The 22,619-nt window shown below is 47.0% G+C and overlaps 1 protein-coding gene across 1 annotated transcript in view; it reads right to left on the bottom strand.

The window, feature by feature from the left end:
• CTNNBL1 (catenin beta like 1) overlaps positions 1 to 22,619 on the bottom strand; it is a 40,201-nt gene that overhangs the window by 1,729 nt on the left and 15,853 nt on the right. The window contains exons 7-15 of the mRNA XM_048962731.1: positions 22,150 to 22,241; positions 19,668 to 19,740; positions 19,334 to 19,392; positions 18,457 to 18,605; positions 14,657 to 14,838; positions 10,938 to 11,035; positions 9,759 to 9,839; positions 3,815 to 3,952; positions 3,103 to 3,175 (exon numbers count right to left, since the gene is read on the bottom strand). Coding sequence (XP_048818688.1) covers positions 3,103 to 3,175; positions 3,815 to 3,952; positions 9,759 to 9,839; positions 10,938 to 11,035; positions 14,657 to 14,838; positions 18,457 to 18,605; positions 19,334 to 19,392; positions 19,668 to 19,740; positions 22,150 to 22,241 — 945 coding nt within the window. The remainder of the gene's footprint in view (positions 1 to 3,102; positions 3,176 to 3,814; positions 3,953 to 9,758; positions 9,840 to 10,937; positions 11,036 to 14,656; positions 14,839 to 18,456; positions 18,606 to 19,333; positions 19,393 to 19,667; positions 19,741 to 22,149; positions 22,242 to 22,619) is intronic.

Raw genomic sequence — 22,619 nt, 5'->3', positions numbered from 1 at the left:
GTCCCCTTCGGGCAGTTATCAGAGCGCTCTGTGTCGCACAGATCCCCAGGGGGAACAGGCACTGTCCACAAACACTTCTGTGCTTTGTCACTCTAAGTGCCTCTGAAACAGATGCAACTGCCTTTGTTTATTGCAGCCCAAGGGCGATGCTCTCCTGGCTGCTGCTGCTGGTGGTGCTGAGCGCTTGGAGGATGAGGACAGCGTGGCTGCCTGGTGCCTGGCTGCTCCCGGTGGCAGGGAGGCTGCCTGCAGTGACAGCCACCAGCTGTGGGGGCACAGCACACTGGCAATGGGGCTGCTGTGTGCCCCCAGCATCTGTGCCCTGCTGCTGATCCGGCAGGCACAAGCAGGACACGGATTCCCTTTGCCTTCTCCAGTAGCTCCACATTTTTCCTCCCAAGCATTTTGGTTTCATGGGCCCACGAGCCCAGGGCAGGCTGTTATTGGGGTACCAACAGTGGTTGATATTGATTTGACAAGAGCAGATAAAACCCTCAGAACTGGGCTTAAAAAAGAAAATAAAATCACCATTGAGATTTTCTGTATTTACTTGCTTATTTAAAATTCCATCACTTCAGTGAGACAGCAAAAATCAGACATCAGCTCCCTTTGCCTACAGTTAAACAGAGCTTACACATTGCTGTAGCTACACAAAGGGAAAGGACCTGAGATCGGTTTCTGCTTCATTAGACAAAATACAATGGTTACAGAACAGTAAAAATCAATAAGGAAATATTGAAGCTTGTAATGGATATTGGAAGCCATAAAGCCTGCACATACAGAGGGACCACAGGCCAAATTTAGCATCGTCCTTACAGCATCCCTGCCACCCCTTGCTGGTTACACATGCTAACAGGTTGGCTCAGCTCTCCATAGGCCCCAGAGGTGCCCTGGGGTTTGCAGGGACTGCTCCCTGCCCCAAGCACCCCTTCCAGCCACGGCATGCACTGCTCAGCCACATCTCCAGGGGATGAGCTGACTGTCCTGCTGCAGGGATGCTGATCTTCAAGGGAAAGAAACTGCAGGGCAAGTGGTCAGCCTGCAGGAGTGCAGCTGATGAGTCTCCAGCACTCCCTGCCTGCTCCTCCCCCTGGAAGTCCTACCATACAGAAACAGTCCTGCTTCCTCGCCTGCATCATAAGTAATTCTGAGCAACCCCAGGGGATCCATCAGCTGTCAGGTTGCCAGAGAAACATGGAGAATATGTAGGCCATAAAATCAAACTAAAAACCAAGCACCTAATTAGTATGCAAAAAATAGAAAATAAAACCTGAACGGAAGAGAAACACCGAACGAAAAGTACAAATAAACTGGCCCTCACCTGTCCTGAGAGCAAGCTGCAAACCAGCTCAGAAACACTTCAGCCCAGGGCAAGGCTCCCTCATTTAGAACACAGCCTCCTCTGTTTCAGTTCCAGAAGCTGCTCAGTGCCCCCAGCAGGATGTGCTTGCAGCCCCCAACCAAGCTGTGCCCAATGGATCAGCTCTTCTGGAGGCAGGGCTTTGACTGTGGTGTAACCCCAGCTACAGCTGACCCAGTCTTTGCTGACGAGGTACTCAATAAAAGGGCTGTAACTACTAACAAAAGCTAAATGTGACCAGCAAAGATGGCAGATGAGCTCTGTGCAACCCCTGCCTGGCAGGAACCTCTGGGCACCCCAGCCCTGCGCTTCCCAAGGACCCACCAAGAAGTTCCTTCCTAAAGTTACTGACAACTGTGACGGCACGAATCTCAAAGCTCTGCCAAGTGTGACAGCTGGGGAAGAGCTGAAGAGAAAGCCCCAAATAATGCACCCATCATTCCTATTATTAACGTGCCATTTGAGGTCTCTATAGAAAGCAAACACATCCCTGCTGACACTGCTGTACAATCTGTATTTCTCTAAGCAGCTCACCAGACACGATAACACCATTACAACAGTTTCACAATGCAAGTCACTGTGAAAGAAGGAATGGGATGAAGTGTTCATGCAGCTGCCCCCAGTCAGCATGTGAGCCAACAGGCACAGAGGGGAACACGGGGTGTGCTGGCACACGAGGTGCAGAGCAGGGAAGGCTCTCAAGCATCTGTGGCCTTGGTCACACATGAAAGGAGAAATGTGCCATGTTCCAAGGTGCAAATGGGCATCTGGAAGCAGGAAGCATCAAACGTTGCTTCTGGGGAACTTTCTGGGGAAGAATGAGGCCAAAGAGCTGCCTGTAGCTCCAGGTAATCTCATGCTGTCAGAAAATCACTCTTTTTTTAATTTTTTTTTTATACCTGCTATCATTGCTATTCCCAAAGAAAGCAGAGAGACTGAAACAACACGGCCCCAAGCCCAGAATCCCAAGCATGCTGACAACTTTTCTTTCTCTTCATGAGAGAAATCCTCCTCTCCAAGACGTGCACAGCCCCTCAGGAGCACAGACCTCTGCTACATGAGGAGAGGCACCCCCAGGGGCGATGGATCAGTGCTGGCAGCTCAGGTTGGGCTGCAGACAGAGCCCTGATCCCTGTCCCCTCCCCCTCAGTCTCACTGTCTGCTTCTGCTGAAGGACAGCAGGCGACAGATGAGAGACACAGCTCACATAAGCACTGCTCTAATTCAACATAAGCATTCAAAATAACAAGCAGTACTTTAGAATCAGGACTGCAAATCACAACAGCTACATTTTAAAGCTACAGAGGATACTTTAATGCTATAATCCATATTAATCTGACACTAAGAACAAGACAAATACACCACGGATACCAATATGGTGCAGATGGTAAAGAGCAGGGCCATGTTAATGAAAGATGAGACTCCACTATTCTTTCCTCTAGCATGTGTATGCACTTCTCTTAAATATTTACTCTAGCATTCTAGCGTGGGCCAGTCAGTCTGCAGCTGACAGCAGCATGAAGTGCTGTAGCATTACGTGACAGCAGACAACAGCAAGCATCTTAACTCCAAGGCAGGGCTCTTATCAAGGATTTCAGCCCTGGTCAGATCTCACATCATAATTGCTGCTCAGAGATGCTCCTGAAATCTGGGAGAACGGTGTGTGAAGGCTCATCCTACAGAGCCCTGACCAAACTGTCCCTGGTACAGAATGAAACACGCACAGGAATATCTCAACTCACCCTTCAGTATGTGTCGAACGATTTTAATGGAGCTGCCCCTCATGTTCAGAATCTGATGGACTCTCTGATGGATCTGATCAGGAAAGAGAAGGAAGGAATCTTCATCAGAACACAAAGCCATGCACAGCCCCACTTTTTCCACTCTTTTTGAGTGGAAACCACAAGAACCACGAAACCCAGTTCAGCCTTGCTGGTCCAAAGTCCCAGAGCACTTAAAATATTCAGGAAGGTACAATGGCATACATGTAAGTAACCACAAGATACAGCCACAAACCCCAACACAGCCATGCCAAAAAAAAAATGCAGTATTTCACAGAGGTCAGGAAAAGTCCCCATCTGCAGTCTGTGTCTCTAGAGGCCTTCCAAGAGATATTCCCTTTCAGCACTCAAGCAGTGGTATAAACAGGGCCTTCCAGTTTCTAACTGTGACCTTGCTCATGGCAGTCTGCATGAACTCAGTGGTAACCATCAGCTCCTGTACCTACTACTGCCCTCCTCACTGCTGTAACTTCACAAAGCTGCATGGACACAGGGCAACAAGCAAGATTCCTCCCCAAAAAGGAATTAAGAGGCAATATTTGCAAAGATAGCCTTGCTTCTATCATGCAATATTTTTCATTATTATATCACGTAACCAATATTTGCAAGGATTAGTCTCATTTGTATCACAGATGGAAACACGGCGATCCATCAGCTCTGTACACAGCTTTACCTGGGGAACATTGGCATTACAGATTTCTGCCATGATGTAGGAAATGAGCTGCAGAACAAAGAGACCAGCATCCAGGCGGCGGAGATAGAATTCGTCTTCCATGTCATCATCTATTATCTCTCCTCGGCGCACCATGTCCTGGAAAGCAACGCACAGAAAAGGGGTCAAGGCTGCCTCTCACAGAACTTCCCATCACTCACAGTGATGAGTGATGCTGGTGATATTTGCAGTTCCTTAAGAAATGCTTTGTTCTCCCAAAACATCCATACACTTCTTACCACAGAAGTACTCCCTTTGATAATGTATTTAAATCCACAAAACATTTCACTCAATTCTGAACACAGTCTTGTCTCTGCTGGTGTGAAGTGTGTCCATCCACAAGCTAACGTTTTAATTTCAACACAGAAATTACACTTCTAAACCCAGTGATCGGAGACTGTGAAGAGGAAACAGACCAGTTCTTTGTCAAGGTGGAACAAAGCCCATGCTCCTTTACTGGCCATCTGAGGGTGCTGTTCAGCAGTGCAGAACGCGACTCCAGCAGCTCAAAGCCCTACAGACCTCCTAACTTCATCACTGACTGCTGGATAAGAAATCAGGTCTCAACTTCTGCATGGTACAGTTTCACTACTCGCAGCCATTCTCCTCCAAAGCCGTTGGCAGGGCACAGCGATGGGGCTGAGCCTCCAGCTGCAGCCAGCACAAGAGCTCTGCTTCCACAGGATGGTTCTTCCTTTGCCTGCACAGAGGGTGCTTTGCTAGAGGCCACAAAGAGCCCGAAGGCAGAACGCAGGAGGCTGCTCCATCCTCAGACACAGCACTTGCTGGTTCACAACAGCAGCAAAGCAGCCCAGCAACGAGCCCTGAGCAGCTCCCTGCAGAGAGAGGCCTTCCACGTCACAGGGTGAGCCCACCCTGACTTTTCTCAGCGACCAACAGAGTGCAATCACTGATGTCACGTACGACCTTTTGCATTTCGGGGCTTTGGTTTTTGTTTTTGTCTTTGGATAAAGGAAGCAGCTTGTCACACCCTGCGAGCTCGCTGCAGCCCGTGTGATTTATTATGCAGCAGGCTGGCAGGTGGGCACGCACCAGCAGAGCAATATTTCCTCATTAGAGCCATCACCAGTGAGAGCACTGTACCTGTAATGCTCACAGAGCTTCCTTCACGCACACACGCTCCAGGCAAACACACACAAGGTCACCAGCACCAAAGCTGATTTCAGCCACCAGATCTTCTCGTTTCGTCCAACCAAACCCTTCTGTCTGATCACAGGGAGAGTCTTCCAGGCACGGGAAGGAACATCAGCCCTGCACACTGGGCTTCACCATACACACATCTGATTAAGTGACTTTGAGCTGCCATTTTTGTTGCTGCCTCCCAAAATTGAACATAGAAAGCACAGGTGATGAAATGCTTTCCCATTCCTCCTAAGAACCCAGTTTGCCAATGAGAGGATGAGGCAAGTTGAAGGAACAATGCCTAGTTACCAATGCTGTAAAGCCAACTGCACAGGCTCAGGATGCCTCAACACTGGTATCTGCATGACTGCCATTCACTCCAGACTCTCAAAATCACAGGCACAGGCGTGACTGGGCAAAACCTGCAGGCAAGCTCCTGCCAGAAAAGAAGAAATCCAATTTTGTGCAAGCAGCAACTTTCCTCACCCTAGGATGCCAAACTGAACGAATCTGGCCAAATCTGGGCTCTGAAGCTGAAGAATGTTGAGTTTGGCAACCAGAGGTAGGCAGCTATTCAATGAAACATCCAAAAACCTCGTTTGAGGAAAAAGACAAGGCACTCACTCCCAAAGCCACTGCTTATGCTCTCAGCGCACACAGGCTCAGTGGCTGTTCTTCTCAACAGCACTAAACTCCTGAACAGAAAAACATCGAGAGGCAACGAGGATTCTGAATCGCCAGAGCAGGAAACAAAGGCCATTTCTGCTCTGCATTCTGATCCCAACACTGTGATCACAGGAGCAGAATCCAGACAAGCGCCGATTTGATTACGCAGGGAAGGCAGCAGCCTTAAGAGCCCCTCTCAACACAGAAGCAAAATAATTTTGCGCCAGTGAATTAAGCAGATACGAATTAGAACACAGGTAGAGTTTTAGGTGCTTTTTTCCACATCCTTTCTATTATTAAAAACAATAAAAAAACCACCAGCAGCCTCTAAATGCTAATCTGCCTCCGTACAGTACCAAATAGCCACCTTTCCACTTTGTCTCTCTTTCAAAGCTGTCAAGTCGCTAACCTCCAAATGAGCACTCAGATGCCATTTCTAATCTGCCAGCAATATGTGCTGAGATGCCCCTTGCTGATGGGAGAAGACAGCAATGAGATGGGCTTCTGTGAAGCTAAAATGAGCTTCTCTCGCACTAATGAGGCAGGACTGACAGGCCTCAGGGTGTCAGGTAAAGACTCAAAAACTGAAGATACAATGGATCAGCTGCTGCTACACCAGGGATCACATCTGCTCCACGCAGCCAACGCATCAGGGCCCAAAGCATTCTCTGCATCCTCCTCCTTCCTCAGGCATCAGCCACCATTCCTCAGCAAGGCTGAGAGCAGACTTTGCTCGCAGCAAAGCAATCCTTCTCACAGCAATTAAGCTAATTGTGGCCTTATCTTCTCTGATCACTTCTGAACAGATCCCACGGAAGCAAACAGCCGGGTAACAGGAGATGAAGGGATGCTCCCCTGCTGGACCACGTTCTGTCTCGTCGTCCAGATTCATGATGCAGTTTTACAACAACTGCTCTTTGCAAAAAGCTGGCTTAAAAAATTCCTCCCCTCCCTCCTACTCTCAGCAATTCCCACGCCTTCACTGCCAGTCTGAAGGGCTGAGCTATAAACCAGATCACTAAAAGAAAGGAAAGGGAAGAGAACTGCAAGGGCAGGAGCTTCTTATGCCGGCTGCACTACTGAAGATAAAACTCCAGGTATGATACCTTCAATCATTCTTTGTATAATCAGGTTTCCACTTCTTGTAATGCAAGACTTACACCAGGATACTCTGTCCATCAGACTCAAATCTCTCTTTCTCTCTCTCCTCAGGATAGGCTGAACCTGTAAAATCTCATTGTCTCTCTTTTTTTTCCTCTCCTTTGGGGCAGCATAGGATCCGTATTCCTGGCTTCTGGAGTACTAACAATGTCCTCAACCACCAGAGGAAGGTCAAAAGCCCCCCAAGTGACAAAGCCTAGCTTCTGCAGGACTGTGCTCACACATCCACTTCAATGATTCATGAGCAACAACTACAAACACTAAAGCAGCCCATAAATCCTATCAGAGGCAGGCAGCTCCCTGGGCTGATGGGCAGAATGACAGCTTCTGCCTGCCTCTGCCTGAGGAATCCACCAGAGCCTCTTCAAATCTCAGCAGACCATTTCCCACTGACCATTTTAGAATGCTGAGTACCAAAGAAATCCATAACCCCAGGAGCGTTCCAAGTGAGAAGTGAAGCTCAACATCATATTTCATGAACACCGTGCCCAATATTCTAACCCCACTCAGGATGTTGGGGAAAAAAATAAAAGGCAATTTATTTCTGGAAAGCAGAAACGTACTTCATAATGACTGCAAATAACCACTAATGCACTCTGAAACCCTGGGCCCCAATCAGAACTGGAAGGCACACAAAGCAGAGCAGATACATTTCTGACCCCTTCTGATGGAGGAGTTCACCAGCAGCTACCAGAACAGGGTGATTCTAAGTTCCTGGTGCTTTATGTTATTGTCTTACAAAGGATAAGAGTTATCAGGTAATATTTAGACAGACCTTATTCTGTACTATTCAGAGAGCAGCTTATTCACCTGCTGCTTACTGCCCTGCCAGCGCACACAAAACAGAATAATAATAATAATAAAAATCTAATGCTGCTTTGGCATTTCTCTGTCACTGGGGACCTGTGCGTCGGAGAGCCCAGAGAACATTTGTGCTGATGCACTCCCTGCTTAAAAGACCTCACAAGGCAGCTCTAACAATAATAACAAACTTTGAAAGACTCTGTTCCATGCTGGAACAGACAAAGATGTTAGTTCTGCTGGGAATTACTTAGTTTGGGGAAAAGTGGAGCTGTGGGACGTGTGATGATAGTACTGGATGTAATTCAAGTTTATGGACCTGTCACCAGAACACAAACAACACGGTGCACATATTTTAGGGCATTTAATCTCACAACTACTCTGAGAAATAGGAAAACATTTTATCTCCCAGCTGCGGAGTGGGGACACAAGTGAAAATAGTAGCTTGGTGACACGCTATCACCTGTGGTGCTTAGAGGTGATCAGGATTGGAACTGGACAAACTTCCACTCTAGTCCAGCCCAGCCTCCAAGCCTTCTAATCTTTACCACCAGGCTCTGAACACTGCTTTGAAAACCAGCGTCCTTCCCATGCGGAGTACAAATCCACTTCTCAGGGGTGACATGAAGCATGAGTAAATCTCAGCACAACACTTTGATATTTTCTGTTGAAATATATTGCAGAAGGTCAAAGCACACGTGGGATGTTTCTGCCAAATCCTATTACCAGCACTAATAGGAGCGAAGAACTGAGATCCATTTATGGCAGCCAGGCCAGCCCGCAGAGCCCTGCAGCAGGGCAAAAGCACACTGGCTTCTGGATACGAGAGGAAAACCAGAACGCTTACGTTTTCCCTTCTCCTGTGTCCCACTAAACATGAATGGAACATTATTATTAATCAAATAGCTTCTATACAAGCTGTTTCACACCCAAACGACTCCCTTCAACCCAAACCCCCTGCTCTGTGCTGGCTGTTTGCTACAGGTGTTAACATCTGTAGCTACTTCAGGACTTCCTTGGATACAGAGTACTCACACACTGGCTCTGCGTGCTGCCTTTAAGAGCTCTGTACAGCAGCTGCCCAAACACTGTGAGATTTCAGCCAGGAAAAAAAAAATAGCTTTGCTTCTTGAGTTCTAAAACCCACACAGCAACATCGAAACACAGAGAATAAATAATTTCTTCTGTTTTGAGGTGGATGAATGGAGAGCAGAGGGATAGCAGAAGAGGGGAAAGGCCATTTGTCTCCAGGCCACCGTCCGTTTGCGAGGTTGCAGCTGTCCATATGGAGCCCAGGCGCTGGCAGCAGCAGCTCCATTCATCTCTCAGCCCCGTGCCTTTTGCTGCTGAGCTCCGGTGCCCCCCAGCATGTCTGCTGGTGCTCAGAGCAGCAGCCTTGGCAGCGTGGGGACGGCTGTCTGTGAGGCTGTTGGGGGCTGCAGCCGGGGCACGCCGAGTGCCCACAGGGGGACGGCGCTGCGGTGATTATCTCCGTCAGCACTAATCAATCTCATGCCCTCCTCTGTGCTGATACAGATAATCTTGTGGGAAGCACGCCAAGCTCGCTAACAGCTCTGCAAGCTGCTTCCTGACTCCGACAGCTCGTTCTCTTCCACAAAGTCTGTTCCAGACTCAGTTCCAAGAAAGTACTGTGCGATACCCAAGCTCGTGTCATTCAAAACGATTTGCTGCTGGTGTGCTCAGAGAGCACCAGGCTTTGGCTCTGGCCTCATCTAGCTAATCAAAATAGAGGTTTCCTTGCAGGCGATCAGAACTCTGCAGACCAGAGTAGGAATCCTCGCACATTACCATGTAATTGTCTCTCTGCATTTCACTTACTCTCCATCTGCCAAAACAAGCAACATCTCAGCCAAGTAGAAGTGAAGGCACAGCAAAGCACAGACTTAAGCCCTCCTAGTAAAATTCACCCTAAGAAATGGCAGAAACACTGCTGAGAGTGAATTCCCAGCCCATCTCATCTGAGGGAACCAGAAGCTGGAGGCAATAAAAGCTGAGGGGTAACAGCATAGGGATGAATCAGGGAGGGCAGCTGGCAGATCAGCAGCTCTGTGCAGTGCAGTGCCCATGCAGAAGCAGCAAAGACATGTGGTAGCACAACTTATGCAATACATACATGTTTCTCTCCATCAATCTTCTTATCAGCTGCCTGCATTGCATCCAGGTACTTAAAATACAGTTCCATCAGCCTATCAACCTGCAAGGGCAGAAGAGATAGACCTAAGCAAGAGAAAAAGAACAATGCAATCATCTTATCCTTAATGCTATGCTGTTTTCCTCCCAGCTGCAATCTTTGCAAAATAACAGGTAATTCTGTCAATCACAGGAAGGAATGCACTGGAAGGCTGCTGCAAGCACTGGACAGATGAGCATGCTGAGTCTGTGAGCATCTGAATGTAATCCCATATCACAATACAGCCTCATCAGCTCCAGCTAAAAGGAAGCAAACAGATGTGTTCCTGACTCTCCCTCTTTCTCTCTCTGTGTTCTGGTTCTCCAGCTCTTCTGCTTTTTTAAATGAACTCTTCTATCTAAAATGGATGCAATTGTCAAACTTCTGTTAAACGCATGAGATACCTTGGCTTTCCTGCTCCCTGTATCAGGCAACTGAAACCCTTCCTAATGACAGGAAATGTTCTGCAATTGGTAGAATGAGTTATGAAAAAACACCTTTAAAACACACTGATGAGAAATACAGAAGAACCAGCTTTTCCCCAGCGGCAGAATTTACAAATCCCCTGAGAACTACAGGTTTGCAAAAGCTGCTGTTACTGTTTCACAGCTATTTGATCCATCCACTATCACCTAAATACTTTGGATAGAATTTCCCAGACTAAACACCACCAAAGCAAGGCATTTTAGAAGACGAATGGAGAATGCTAAGTGTGTACTATTGGAACTGCTACAAAAGAGCTTCACTAGATAAAACAGGCCCCTTTCCCTGCCTGGTCCTGTCAGAGGCAGCACAACATGTTACAGGGTCAGCCCTCAGCAGAGAGACACAGCGCAGCACCGGGAGCCCCTGCTTCCACACACATCAGGAAACAAGAGTGCTTATGATGCAGGAGGCCAAGCACTAGAGGCACTGCCTGTTCTCCCATTTGCAGGCAGCAACACAAACAAGAGAACAACGCCATATGAGCGTACAGGTCTCCACATGCAGGAGCAGGGGCTGCTTTTTAGTAACTCAGCACGTGCCTGCAGGCACCCGGCCTTACCAGGCACCCTCCCAGCACTGCTGCCCGCTGGCTGCAGGCAGGGCAGCAGGCACACAGCAGCACACTCACTCGCTCACCTTCTCACTGTCGTTCTCTGTAAACTTATTCAGCAGCCGCGTCCTCTGCTGCCCTCTCAGGTTTCGCAGGAGGGAGGCCAGGATGGAGCAGACATGTTCTGGAGAAACAAAATGAAAACTGCATGCTGAGATCAGAAGTAAGGATTTATTTTCTCTGTAACACGCCATCAAATTTACTATTACCACTCCCACACATAGCCTCGATGAGCTGGGTTTCCTTTCCAGCACAGTGAGCGGGAGCAGCACAGCAGTGCAAGCAGCAAACTGTGTTTGTGGGGTGTGTGGGCAGCTCCCATCCACAAGCAAGCCAAGAAGGCTTCCCCAGCCCTGCTGCACTGACATGGAGCACAGATTCTGTATCAGTGCAAGCACCCAGGCTGGCGTGCAGCCCAAGAGCATGACACAAAGTACCACCTACATACAACCTAAGCAACACCTCAGGGATATTTGCTACTGACAGTTCCAGAGCTCCGGCACCTCTGGCACAGGTGGCTTAGTGCACCCAGTATGGGGCCATGGGGGTGACCCTGAGCTCCTGCACAGGTGCCAGATGCACACACCATACAGATAGAGGCTGCACAGCACTGCCATGGAACCACAGGAGATTCCACTCCCATGCTCTGCTGGTGCTCCAGTCCCTTTACAGCATTACTGCAGAACCAGGACATGCTGCTCAAGTGCTGGAGCATCCTGCAGGCTTACCTGCTCTCACACGCCCTAATAACTCACATTTGTAAGGAGAAGCCTTCTAGGTATCTCAAAACGTTTTGCAAAGAAAAATCTTATTTGGAAACACTGACAGTGGCATGAAATAACAATGTTACCAATCTGCAAATGGGGGCTGGAAAGGTCCAACCCCAAACGCAGAGCCCAGCAAGCAGCAAAAAGCAAACAAAACAAAGCAAACAAAGCTTTGCATAGGACAAAATTCCAATGACTGAGAAAAGCTCATTTTTGTGATTTCTTGTAACAAAGAATGCTAACTTTAACTGATGCACATACAACACTGCGCTCTGCATCACGGCTCATTCAAACAACAAATTCCTGTCCTGTTTGGAAAAGCTGATGGCAAAAGTAACAAATTGGCACGATAAAGGTCTGGTTAAGCAGACTGATGCACACCCTGGGTGTTCGTTTCAGTAGGCCATCAAAGATGCCTCCTGCCTTCTGACTGAAGGCCTTTCTTTCACCAAAGACATTTGCTATCAGGTTGCTGTTCTGTTGCTGCCCTTTCAGTTCTCCATGCTCAGGGAACTTATCTGTGCAGGTATTCATTCCCAAGGGCTTTGCCAACTTTCAACGTGCGTCGCAGAAGAGTAAGAGCATACTGACTAAGGAACAGGTTCTGCTGCCGTCGTTTTTAAAGGTTGTGTGCAGCTGACAGGCTCCAAGGGAGGCTTCCTTCCTGCTGGAGGGTGAATAGGCAAAAAACCCACAGCGATAGGAATTCTCATTTGGAAATTGGCTGAACTAATTTCTCAGGTTATCAAATTAAGTATTCCTAAGTAAAACTGACATCTAAGTCAAGAGAAGGCATTTAAATTAAGATGAATTGAACAAACATCCTTTTATAGTTCATTAGACTCTCCAAGTGAGCAAAACTAGACTGCAATAACCGTATAGAGAAAGAGCAGAACATGCAGCCCATCAAACAAGCTCTGATTGCTTCGCCACAGCCTCTCTAATTCAGAAGGAATTGCTGCTCTCTATTTTTAGCTCACTGAGTCTGCTCAAGAATTTCAAGTTGGAATCCAGCACTTGGATCTGACAGTTGGCTTGGGAAGTCCAGAGCCCCAAATCCTTCTGCCTTTATGGACAGCCGAGATATGCTGACCAGCTCTGTGAGCGGTTTTGAAACACAGCATTCAATACCACATCACCTGCATTCCAAAAATCTGCAATACAGAAGCATTACTTCCAATCTCACCCCCAAACACACCTGAAGAATTACCCAGAGCCTACGCACACAGCACTGCTGGGGAATGCATCCAGGCACCAGGGGAGTCCCTGCCCCCGGGGTGCCCACGTCCCAGCAGAGCCCTGCAGTGCTGCACACAGTGCTGATCCCTCAGAGCTGCTTCACCAATGCCTCCACTACAAAGCGACCCCAGTTAATCCTCTAAGGGGATGCTTCTTCATCAGACACACTGACACATACAGGAATGCTATCCCAGCAGAAGATCAGTCTTATTCTTACAGAAAAGACCAGATTTGGCACCACAGCATTTGAGTTTATTTTAATAAAACTCATTCTGAAATTCAATATATTAACGCCCAGCATTTCTTCTGAATATTAGTGAACAAACATTCTTCTGAATATTAGCAAAGGCCATTTGCACAGATAACCCCATTTTCCCAAAGGCAGATTTGCTTTTTTCTATTACAGAAATAGGTCCCTTCAGGGAACTATTCCGATCTCTTTATGGCTCCCCAAGCTGCTACCTGATGCTCGCAGCAGCCAATGCTGCACATGGATGTCAGCTGCAGATGAAGCAGAATGAAAAGTTAAGTCAGTGGCACAGGCTGCAGACCCAGATCTCACTACTCAGCAGCCCATATTCTAGCTCGAGCCTTCTGTGGGTAAGAAGAACCAAATAATTGCATTTTCATACAACAGATGAAGATTTCAAAGCACCCCCAGCCTCCATCACTTCAGCACAACCACAGAACCATCCCCTCAGCATCGCCTTCCAGGAGCTGCCTTGCCAAGCCATTACCCTCATTAATGTAATGTTAGCAACTTTCTGATGGTGCTCCAAAACAAATGCACTGTTACCAGCTCACCACTGGCACATTTTTCAAGAGGAAAACAGCCGCTTGCTGAATTTTGTCACTTCTCCTCAGCACCCTGCCTGCCAGGAAGGAACAACCCGCTGCAGTCTGCCCAACCTGCCCCAGCTCTGCTGCTGCCCCAGGCAACAAGCTCCACGTGCAGGGCAGCAGGAGGCATCCCCTCCCCACCTCTCCTCCTGGGGATGCTGGGTGTCTGATTCCAACTGCACTGACCTGGTGCCGAGGTTAAGAGCTCCCTTTTTGTTGCTGTTTTCCAGCTGCTCTCCCACAGCTTGCTGCAGCAGTTAAGGACGGATACTGGGCAAGCCTGAGACCCACTCACACCTCATGAGCTCTTGACAATATTCATCTCTTACAGAACCAGGAGGAGTAATGAACAGGCACAACATCTCAGGCATCACTGGAAGTATTTACAGCTTCTTCCAAAGAGTAGTCAAGGATTAACAAAATGGAAATGGTGATGTTACCAGAAGCAGGCTGGCTGTGACCCCAGATTCACAGGGTCTCACAGTAATATTCCAGAGCACATTTTTGTTTAGACAGAATTTTTCAGGAGAGAGAGGGAAGAATAGAAAAAAAAAAGCTACTTCAAAAGCGTGCAGTTTATTTCTGCAATGCTTGATGTTCATCGAGTCACACTTCAGTGCCCAGAGCCACAAAAACACTTCTTTTGAGGTGACATTTGTAGTTGCCTCATTACTCTTTTCAAAAGAGTTTTGCATCAAAGAGTTAAGAGCTTCAAACAACAGACCCTACAGGAGTAAAATAACTTATTAACAGCACATGAAATGGAATTGCCAGGAACTGCTGATACCAAAACAAGCAGGGCAAGCATGTCATCAGCAGCCAGCACAGCAGCAGTGAACAGGCAGGCTGCACGGGGCTGGGAGCTGCAGCAGCAGCGATGGGGCTGGCAACAGACCTACCTTCATGCTCTTTTTCAGTGGTTCCAACCTTCTTGATCTTCTTGGGTGATTTCATGAAGAGTGGAAAGATGGTCCTCAGGCCAAGAATGTCAACAAATTTGTGGCAGTTATCTGTGCCCTCGGGTCCAATCATGGCGTGATCCAGCACCTTCAGGGCACTGCTGCGGGAAATCTTCTTTTCTCTGTGGGGGGAAAAAAAAAAAGAAAGGTGCAACTTAAACTTCCCAGGGACATGAAGAGCTTTGGACTACACTACTTCAAAGAGACGGCAGGAAAAGGGAAATTAATGTGACAAGGGAAGTCACAGAGAGCCAGAGAACAAGCTCTGAGCAAGATTCCCTTCAAGGAGCCAAAACATGACGCCGACAGATGCTCTTTTCACAACTGCAGCTGACGACAAGCTATTATCTTCTCATTTCTTTTCATTATTTTTATTTCTACTTCCTATTTTCTTTTTATTTCATTTTATATTTTACATATATATATATATACACACACGCATACATATATTTATTCTCTCTCAACTACCGAGGAAGTTATTGCTTTACTACCTTACAAACATTAGCACAGAACAGGCAGGGGAGCCTCGGTGGGTACACCAGACAAATACTGTCCCTCCACAAGGACCAGGATTTAGAGTTGGCAATAATTCACTTTAATAAAGGAGTGTGCCTGATGAGCGCAGCCTGGTGGTCAGCTGGAAGGAAGAAACCCCCACCTTCCCTATACAGAAAGCTGAGCATAAAGTACTTCTCAGGCTAGATAATACAAGAAATGTTTTCAGGGGAAGTAATTGCATATTGATCAGCATTTAGGAAGGCTGCACAGAGCTGATCTCTGGAATATTCATTGGGTTTAAGTTCAGGCTTTTAGAGATCAATAGTTGCTTGACTGGACTGTCTAGAGTTGATTTTATTTGAAATATTTATTCTGCTGGAGGGCAAGTCGTTTATCTTAGTCTCATCTCGGTTTATTGAGGTAACTTTTAGCTGAACACTAATTCAGAGACAAGCACACGAGTATCACCAAACAGAGAGTGACTTCAGTCTAATAGAGAACCCTGAATTACAGCTTTATTTACAACCATTGTTTCCTCCTTTAATGCCTCCATGTCTCAGGGAATTTATTACTCTAAAAAGAAGAGGTGCTAACATTATTTGGACTTCCCATATTAGCACAATCTCTCACCAACATACAGGCAAAAATTACCACATTTCATGGGAAAGCTCTGTATAAATTGGCTCTGTTTAATTAACCACAAGACTTCAAAAAGAGATGGTCCAAGTTTCCAGAGGGTCATTAGGAACAGCAGGACAAGAAAACATTAAAGCATTTTAATAATCATGAAAAATAGACCCTGAAATAATTATTGCTGAGCTTTGAGGAACTGCACAGAGCTGTCCATTTTCACCACGTTTTTGCTACACAAGAGCAAATGTTTTTGTGAGGGTCACAGCAGAGCTTCAGAGCAGGAGGTCACGTTGCCCAAGCGACGCACTTTCCCGTGAGCTTCAGATAGTAACAGAGAGCCATGCATTTTCCCTAGGCAACAGAGAATCTTCTTGACACATCCCCCTAGGGAATCCAGAGGCTGCATCCCCTCCAAACCCTAACACAATTTTACAGCAGAAGCAATAAAAGCCTCATGTCAGCATGCACAGAACTGACACTAAAAGCCTGCTCATCTCTCTTTTGGCTTTGTAAGGCAAACTGCTTCTAGGTTACTAAGGCAAGGCTGGAGGACTGTGTGCAAAGAAAAGTGTTTCCTAACCCCCAGATAGTACTGAAATTAAATCTACGTGACATCTGCAAACTTTCCAGTGCTGCCCAGCCCCTGCCAAACCCTCTTGCTCCCCCCTTGCTTTGTACAACGATGCTCCATCCAACACCCTGCCTCCATGGCAGCAGAGATGCAATCAAATAACGGGAGACATCACAGCTCTCACCCCAACCCCAAGCTGCTGCCTGCCCCCTGCCACAGCTCCATCCTCACAGACCTCTCAGCACCCCCTGCAGCTGCCACCTCGCATTGCAGAGCCACACAGCGCTGCGTTCAGGTGCCACCACTGCCTGCCCAGGAGCCCACAGAGCAGCAGCACATCATGCTGATGGCCACACACTTGAAGTCTCAGCATAATGGGCAGTGGTGCTGCTTTCATTACTGCCTGGGAGAATCTCCTGAGCACGTTAAATGTTTGGCTGAAGGATGCTGTGCTTGCCCACAGTTCTGTGCACGAGGCCATCAGCAGAACAACGTGGCGAGATGTATTTGGTCACAGCTGATACAGAATCCTGTGTTCTCTAAGACAGTAATGGAGATTCTGGCCTGATATCTTTATTCTCACACAGCTTATCTATCTCGAATCGTTGTCAATAAACTTTCAACTCTTTGTCCTTTCATCTGCACAGACTATGGAACAATGATTAACCGTCTTTAGAGGAAATACAAAAATAACAGATCTTTCCCCCCAGCCTTCAGAGGGAGAGAAAAATATTCTGCCCTGTTGTGGGTAAGGTGGTGAATCACAGCTGAATGACATCTCTATTCTTTGTTGTTTATCATGAACATATAAAGGTACAGAAGTGTGATACTCGCAGGCAGCTCTCCAGATAACAGCCATCAAAGTGTTCTCTGTACGTACAAAGTAGCCTGCAGGCTCCACGGCCACACTGTCCAAGGAAATGGGAGCACTGTGCAGCACACAGACTGCCAGCGACAGAAATTAACAGAATCAACTGTCATCTTAATGACCAGCAGACACTAAACATGTAAGAAAAAACACAAGTGCACACCAAACGCCCGCAGCATCAGTTCTTTGTCTGAATCAGCAACAAAAGTACCAGATTAACACTTCCAGCTCCAGTCCAAAAACACCATTAGGAGCAAGAAGCTTAGCATGTCCTGCTAGGCACTGCTCTGTCTAGATGAGTTTTTCCAAATGTGGAGTCCCACCCACATGGCACGAGAACTCCAAGTAATTAGTTCTGCAAGGCTAGCTCAGCAGCTTAGTACTTGAGGCAGAGGGAGGCTTCCCTCTCATCCTTAGTTTTGGAGCTTTTCTTTAATTAGCCTCAGGAAAACTCAGTGTTCCTATTTGAATAATCCACACTTGGTTATTTATTCAGCTCCCTGCTGCTGCACATTACCCAGCCATGCGCTGCAGGAATACATCACTTCTCGTTGGTGTTTGCTAACCAGCCACTGCATGCAGCTCAGCACACTGAGGAAAGCGAGACAGAGCCCTGCTGTGCCCAGTCCTGAGAAGTCTCGGCTCAGAAGACACAGATGCAGGCTAGGAAGCAAAAGTTGACACAGCAGAGAACTCTAGGGATTCAAGGTGTGACAAAACACATCACAAGGAGAAATGAATATTTATGCCTATTTCACAAAAGCAATTTTTGTATCAATGGCCACAAGAACTTCTCAGCTTGGATGACAAACAACACAGTGAAACCTGAACTGGGGAACAAAAGGAAAAAACATTCCTCCTACAGACATCCAAAGGTTCTCTGTTACCTTACAAAGGTCCTGAATCCTGACAGCATTAGTGGCCTAATGTATAACATTCTCTCATCTGGGTGTCTGCCGCAGACCTGTAGCTTACAGCAGCTATTAAATCCACTTCTTAGGAAAATTTAAAAAGTAGAGTTTGCATCTCTGAGAAGGTACAAGTAACGTGCTAGAAGTCAAGCACACTAAAACACAAATTTTATAAACAGAAGAGTACAAGTATCTTGCTAGAGCACATGGTGGTGGGTCAAAAGCAGGCAAAAAAATAAATCACCAAGTGACAAAGTACCTAAGCATGAGATTCATCAGCTGGAGACCCTCGCCTTTTAGGAACCGATCCCGGTTGGAACTGAGCATCAGGCAGGAACAAAGAGAGTCAAACAGGTTCTCCATCATTTCCTGTTCTTCTGCTGTACTGGGGTTATGTCGTTTAAACACCTGCATGACAAAGAAAATGATTTCATCACAGTGCAGGGCTCAGTTTGACCCACACTGTTGCAGAGTTTTAAGCATCTGACATGCATAAGCCTGCAGTCATCCAAACAGCAACCATACACCTGACTGATGCACTCTCTTGTAGCTCCACTGCCCTTTTTGCTGTCCTGACTGTATACCAACAAATGAGCAGCAGCCTAATGCATGACTTGAAAGATGATGCACGGCCTCTGAAGAGAACCACAAACTCACTGAGAACATAATTCACAAAACTACGTGGATAAGCTGGTTACAAGAGAACTCCCAGGCTAATGCATACCTGAAGGATCTGCTCTGCAGCACCCTGCCCCACCAACAGTGCTACTGCCTGATTAAGAAATGTAAGCAAACTAAGAACACGTTACCTTCAGCTAGCTCAGTGCCAGAAGCAATGCACTTGGAGTGCTCAAGATGAGCAAACTTGACCCATCCCTCCCACTCTCCTCACAGCTGCAACAAAACAATTTAACTTCTATGTAATTCCACATTAATGCCTTCGAAACAGAGATTGCCTTCACTTACCATAGACACTACATTTATTTGGCAGTTACTCAGGAATTGTGTCACCACTAACATAACGTGCTCCCCCATTTTGGTACCCATAGACTGCTGGGACAGCACTGCACTCCAGCTCTGTGCCACCTGCCCAGCCCCAGCCTGCGGGTCTCCTGGCAGCAGGGAGGATTACTCACAGATAACTGCTGAAGCAGCACATCGATCCCATCCAGCTCCCCGAGCAATTCTCTGTTGTCTAGACGGGAGTGGGGGAAGGGAGAAAACAGAGAAAAATGAAGCTAACTGTCAGATTTTACTGCCATCTAACACTGATACATCAGCAAACAAAATCGATACGGCTTGACAGAGTACAAAAGCTGCAGAGAAATAGTGGGCGCATGCGCACACAAAAGCACGCATGGGAGTGATAGCACAAGCATAGGGAAGCCAAAGGCAAAAGGATGCTGCCGTGATCTGAAACCAGCCCAGGGCCCATCCTAAAAGCACATCAATGCCAGAGGCAGCTCTCACCGTCATTATTCTGGAGCAAAATAGCCAGCACCTCACTGCAGTACAGCTTGTTGGCATCAAAGGGCATCTTAGCCTGTTGGGGGAAGAGTGAACAAAAGACTCATCAGGGACTGCTCAGTGTTCCATTGAACTGGGGAATGCACCAGTCAAATCACTGAGTGCATAAGCAATGCTAAAGCAAAACATGACAGCAGTAATTTTGCAGTAAGAACCAACAGCAAAACAGTAACGAGCCGTTCTGATTCGGGAGCAGTAGGCTGCGTGCATATGTGGAAAGTCACCTCCAATCCTTCACACCATCCTACATCATTAGCTTTGTCTGAGTTGGCTCAAAAAAACCTCGGAACATTCTCCAGTTGTGGGCACCACAGAGGCTCCCTCCTGTGATAAGACTTCGTGTTGTGCATATGGCTTATCCCTATTCTGATGTCTGCACCGGCCACCAAGAGAACACGTCACAGTAATGTTAAACAGGAGCTGCCAGTTGGATATGAAAACCAAATGTCATAGTTGGGTTTAGGCTGCACAGTCACATAACGTCCATTTCATACGTCCCCTCCATATGCAAATACATTAAAAGGAAAAAAAAGCAAATGAAAAAACAGTGATTATTGCTTCTCCTGGAAGAAAAAAAAGTAAAAATCCCTGAAATGGGACTCTGAACAGGAGCCAGGGTTCTTGTGTGCTGCCCAAGATGCTTCATCTACAGGAGGAGACTGATCTTTAGTCAATCAGCTCATGATTGCTACTCGTTTGCTGCTACTATAAAATGTAAAAAGTAAAAATGCCTTCTAAAAATTGCCAGTAACCAGCCTTTTGGATTCACTGTTCCAGAAAAAAAAGGCACCAAGTACTGAGTGCAAGGCTTACCCATACCATTTGTCACCCACAATTTTTCCCTCCAGCACACAACTACCTGCAGCTTGATTGAGTAACCCTGGCTGCACGGGGCGACCACGGGCAATTATCTCAGCCTGCAACCAAAAGAAAGGGCACGATCCAAATGCCTGCAACAGGAAACGTGAGAAGCAGGAGGATCCCAAGTGTCACAAGTATTGACTTTAAATAAAGCTTTCCATTGCAACAAGCCCTAATCACACCACGGCTGATGGTGTTTATAGCAACCATGCGGCGCCTCCAAGCAGCTGCTGGCACATTGGGCATTGCAGCAGGCACTTGGTGGCCACCAGCTCCCATTACAGCACACACCAACCGCTGTCACACAACAAGCATTAGGAAATAATGCCCCATTCTTTCCAGGCTGCACAAAGCACCACCAAGCCCTGCTCGTGTTTGGAGAAGCGAGCTATTGCGCCCTGCATCTGAGCTTTCCGAAGCAATTCCGACCGTCAGAACACAATTATGCAACTCGAAATGTTGTCAGCAAACAGAAATTCACACCCTGCGCCGTGTGCCAGGTGTCCTCATCAACCTCCAGACAGAGCCTTCATTTTAAGAGTCGCCCTAAGATGGCCTTCAGCCGCACGGCGCTCTGCCCAGATGCTGAGATACCGCTTTCATCCTCAACACATCTGTCAGGGCGAGAGATTCAGGACCAACACTGCCAACAGCAAAGGCTTCTGGGCAAGGGTTTTATTAGCATGCATCGCCCCACAACGACAGCTTGTAAGCACGAAAAAGCGCTGCCTGATCACACTTCCCTGAGCCCAGAGGGAGTTCACACATGCCAGGGTGAAGGGAACGCACGCATTCAGCGCCGAGTTTCGCAAGCCTTTAACATTCATGTTCTGGTGCAACAAGCAGGGGAATCCAAATTGTGATTATTTTGCTTTCCCAAGTTTCTAAGTCTTTCAGCTGCAAGAGTAATTATAAGGCAGGCAGCAGACCTGCACTCAGTACATACCTGCCTGGAATAAAATTAACTTTGCCTTTTGTATTTAAGCAGAAGGAATATAATTATGTTACTACCTGTAGTGAGAAATTGTGGGTTACTCCTGCTAACAAGTATATGAGGGGCACAGAGGAGTCTATGCATGACCACAAAGCTGCATTTCTGTGATACAGAGGGGGCACACTAGCTGTACAGACATATAAATGTGGAGGTACTACTGCCTTGCTAGCAGAATTCGGACAAGGCTCAGAATCTATTTGCTGTCTTTTCTTCACTAGCTCTGCAAGAGAGTTAAACTATCAATTCCTTTCCTACATCTTTCTATGGAATGTTTAGGTGCCTCTTCCCAAAAGACAGAGTTCAACTGTGTAACTCACTGCTAAAAATATCAGCACGTAAATGCAAAGTCAAATGCAACCTATTTTACAGCTGGAGGAGAGTTCTGAATTCGCCATATTCACAGATGTTAGAACTTGTCACAAAGATACCCTGCATAAACTGAAAGAGCCAGTAACATCCCAGGCTTCTAATATTATGCCAAACACCTCCTCCAGCACATCAGCTCCCGGTCCAGTGGCTTGTCAGTTTTCATTGTGTGTCTCCCAAGTGACAACAAGAAAATAAGCTCACCTTCAGCCTCTTGAGCAGCCACTGCATGAGGCCCTGCTGCGCAGCTTCTGTGCACATCTCTGGTCGGAACTCTGCCATGTTCTCAACGATTGCTAAGAAGAAAGGCACAGAAAACATCCATTTTTTCCCCCCGCCTGCATATCAGCTCAGACCTTTATCAACACAGCTTTGGCAGGCTCTTCCTGCTCTTGTCAAAATAGCATATTTGCAAAATCATCTTTTTTGAGCGAGACGTCAGCCCAGGTAAATAATACTGTTTCAGTTTTTACACTGCCAACACAGTCCACCTTCAGATGACACACCAGCTCCTGCTGGAAAATGCTTGAGATACCTTCCCTTTACTGAAGGAGCAATTCTCATTGCAGAGAACAATTTTAACAAGATTTTACTGCTGCTGCTATGCAGGAACACAAGTGCAAGCCCCTTGCTTCCAGTCCCTAATGCATTCTTCCAGTTCCCAGCAACAGCAA

This window comes from Lagopus muta, chromosome 16 (genome assembly GCF_023343835.1).
Source record: "Lagopus muta isolate bLagMut1 chromosome 16, bLagMut1 primary, whole genome shotgun sequence".
Taxonomy (NCBI): Eukaryota; Metazoa; Chordata; class Aves; order Galliformes; family Phasianidae; genus Lagopus; species Lagopus muta.
This window is presented reverse-complemented; position numbering and strand designations above follow the sequence as displayed.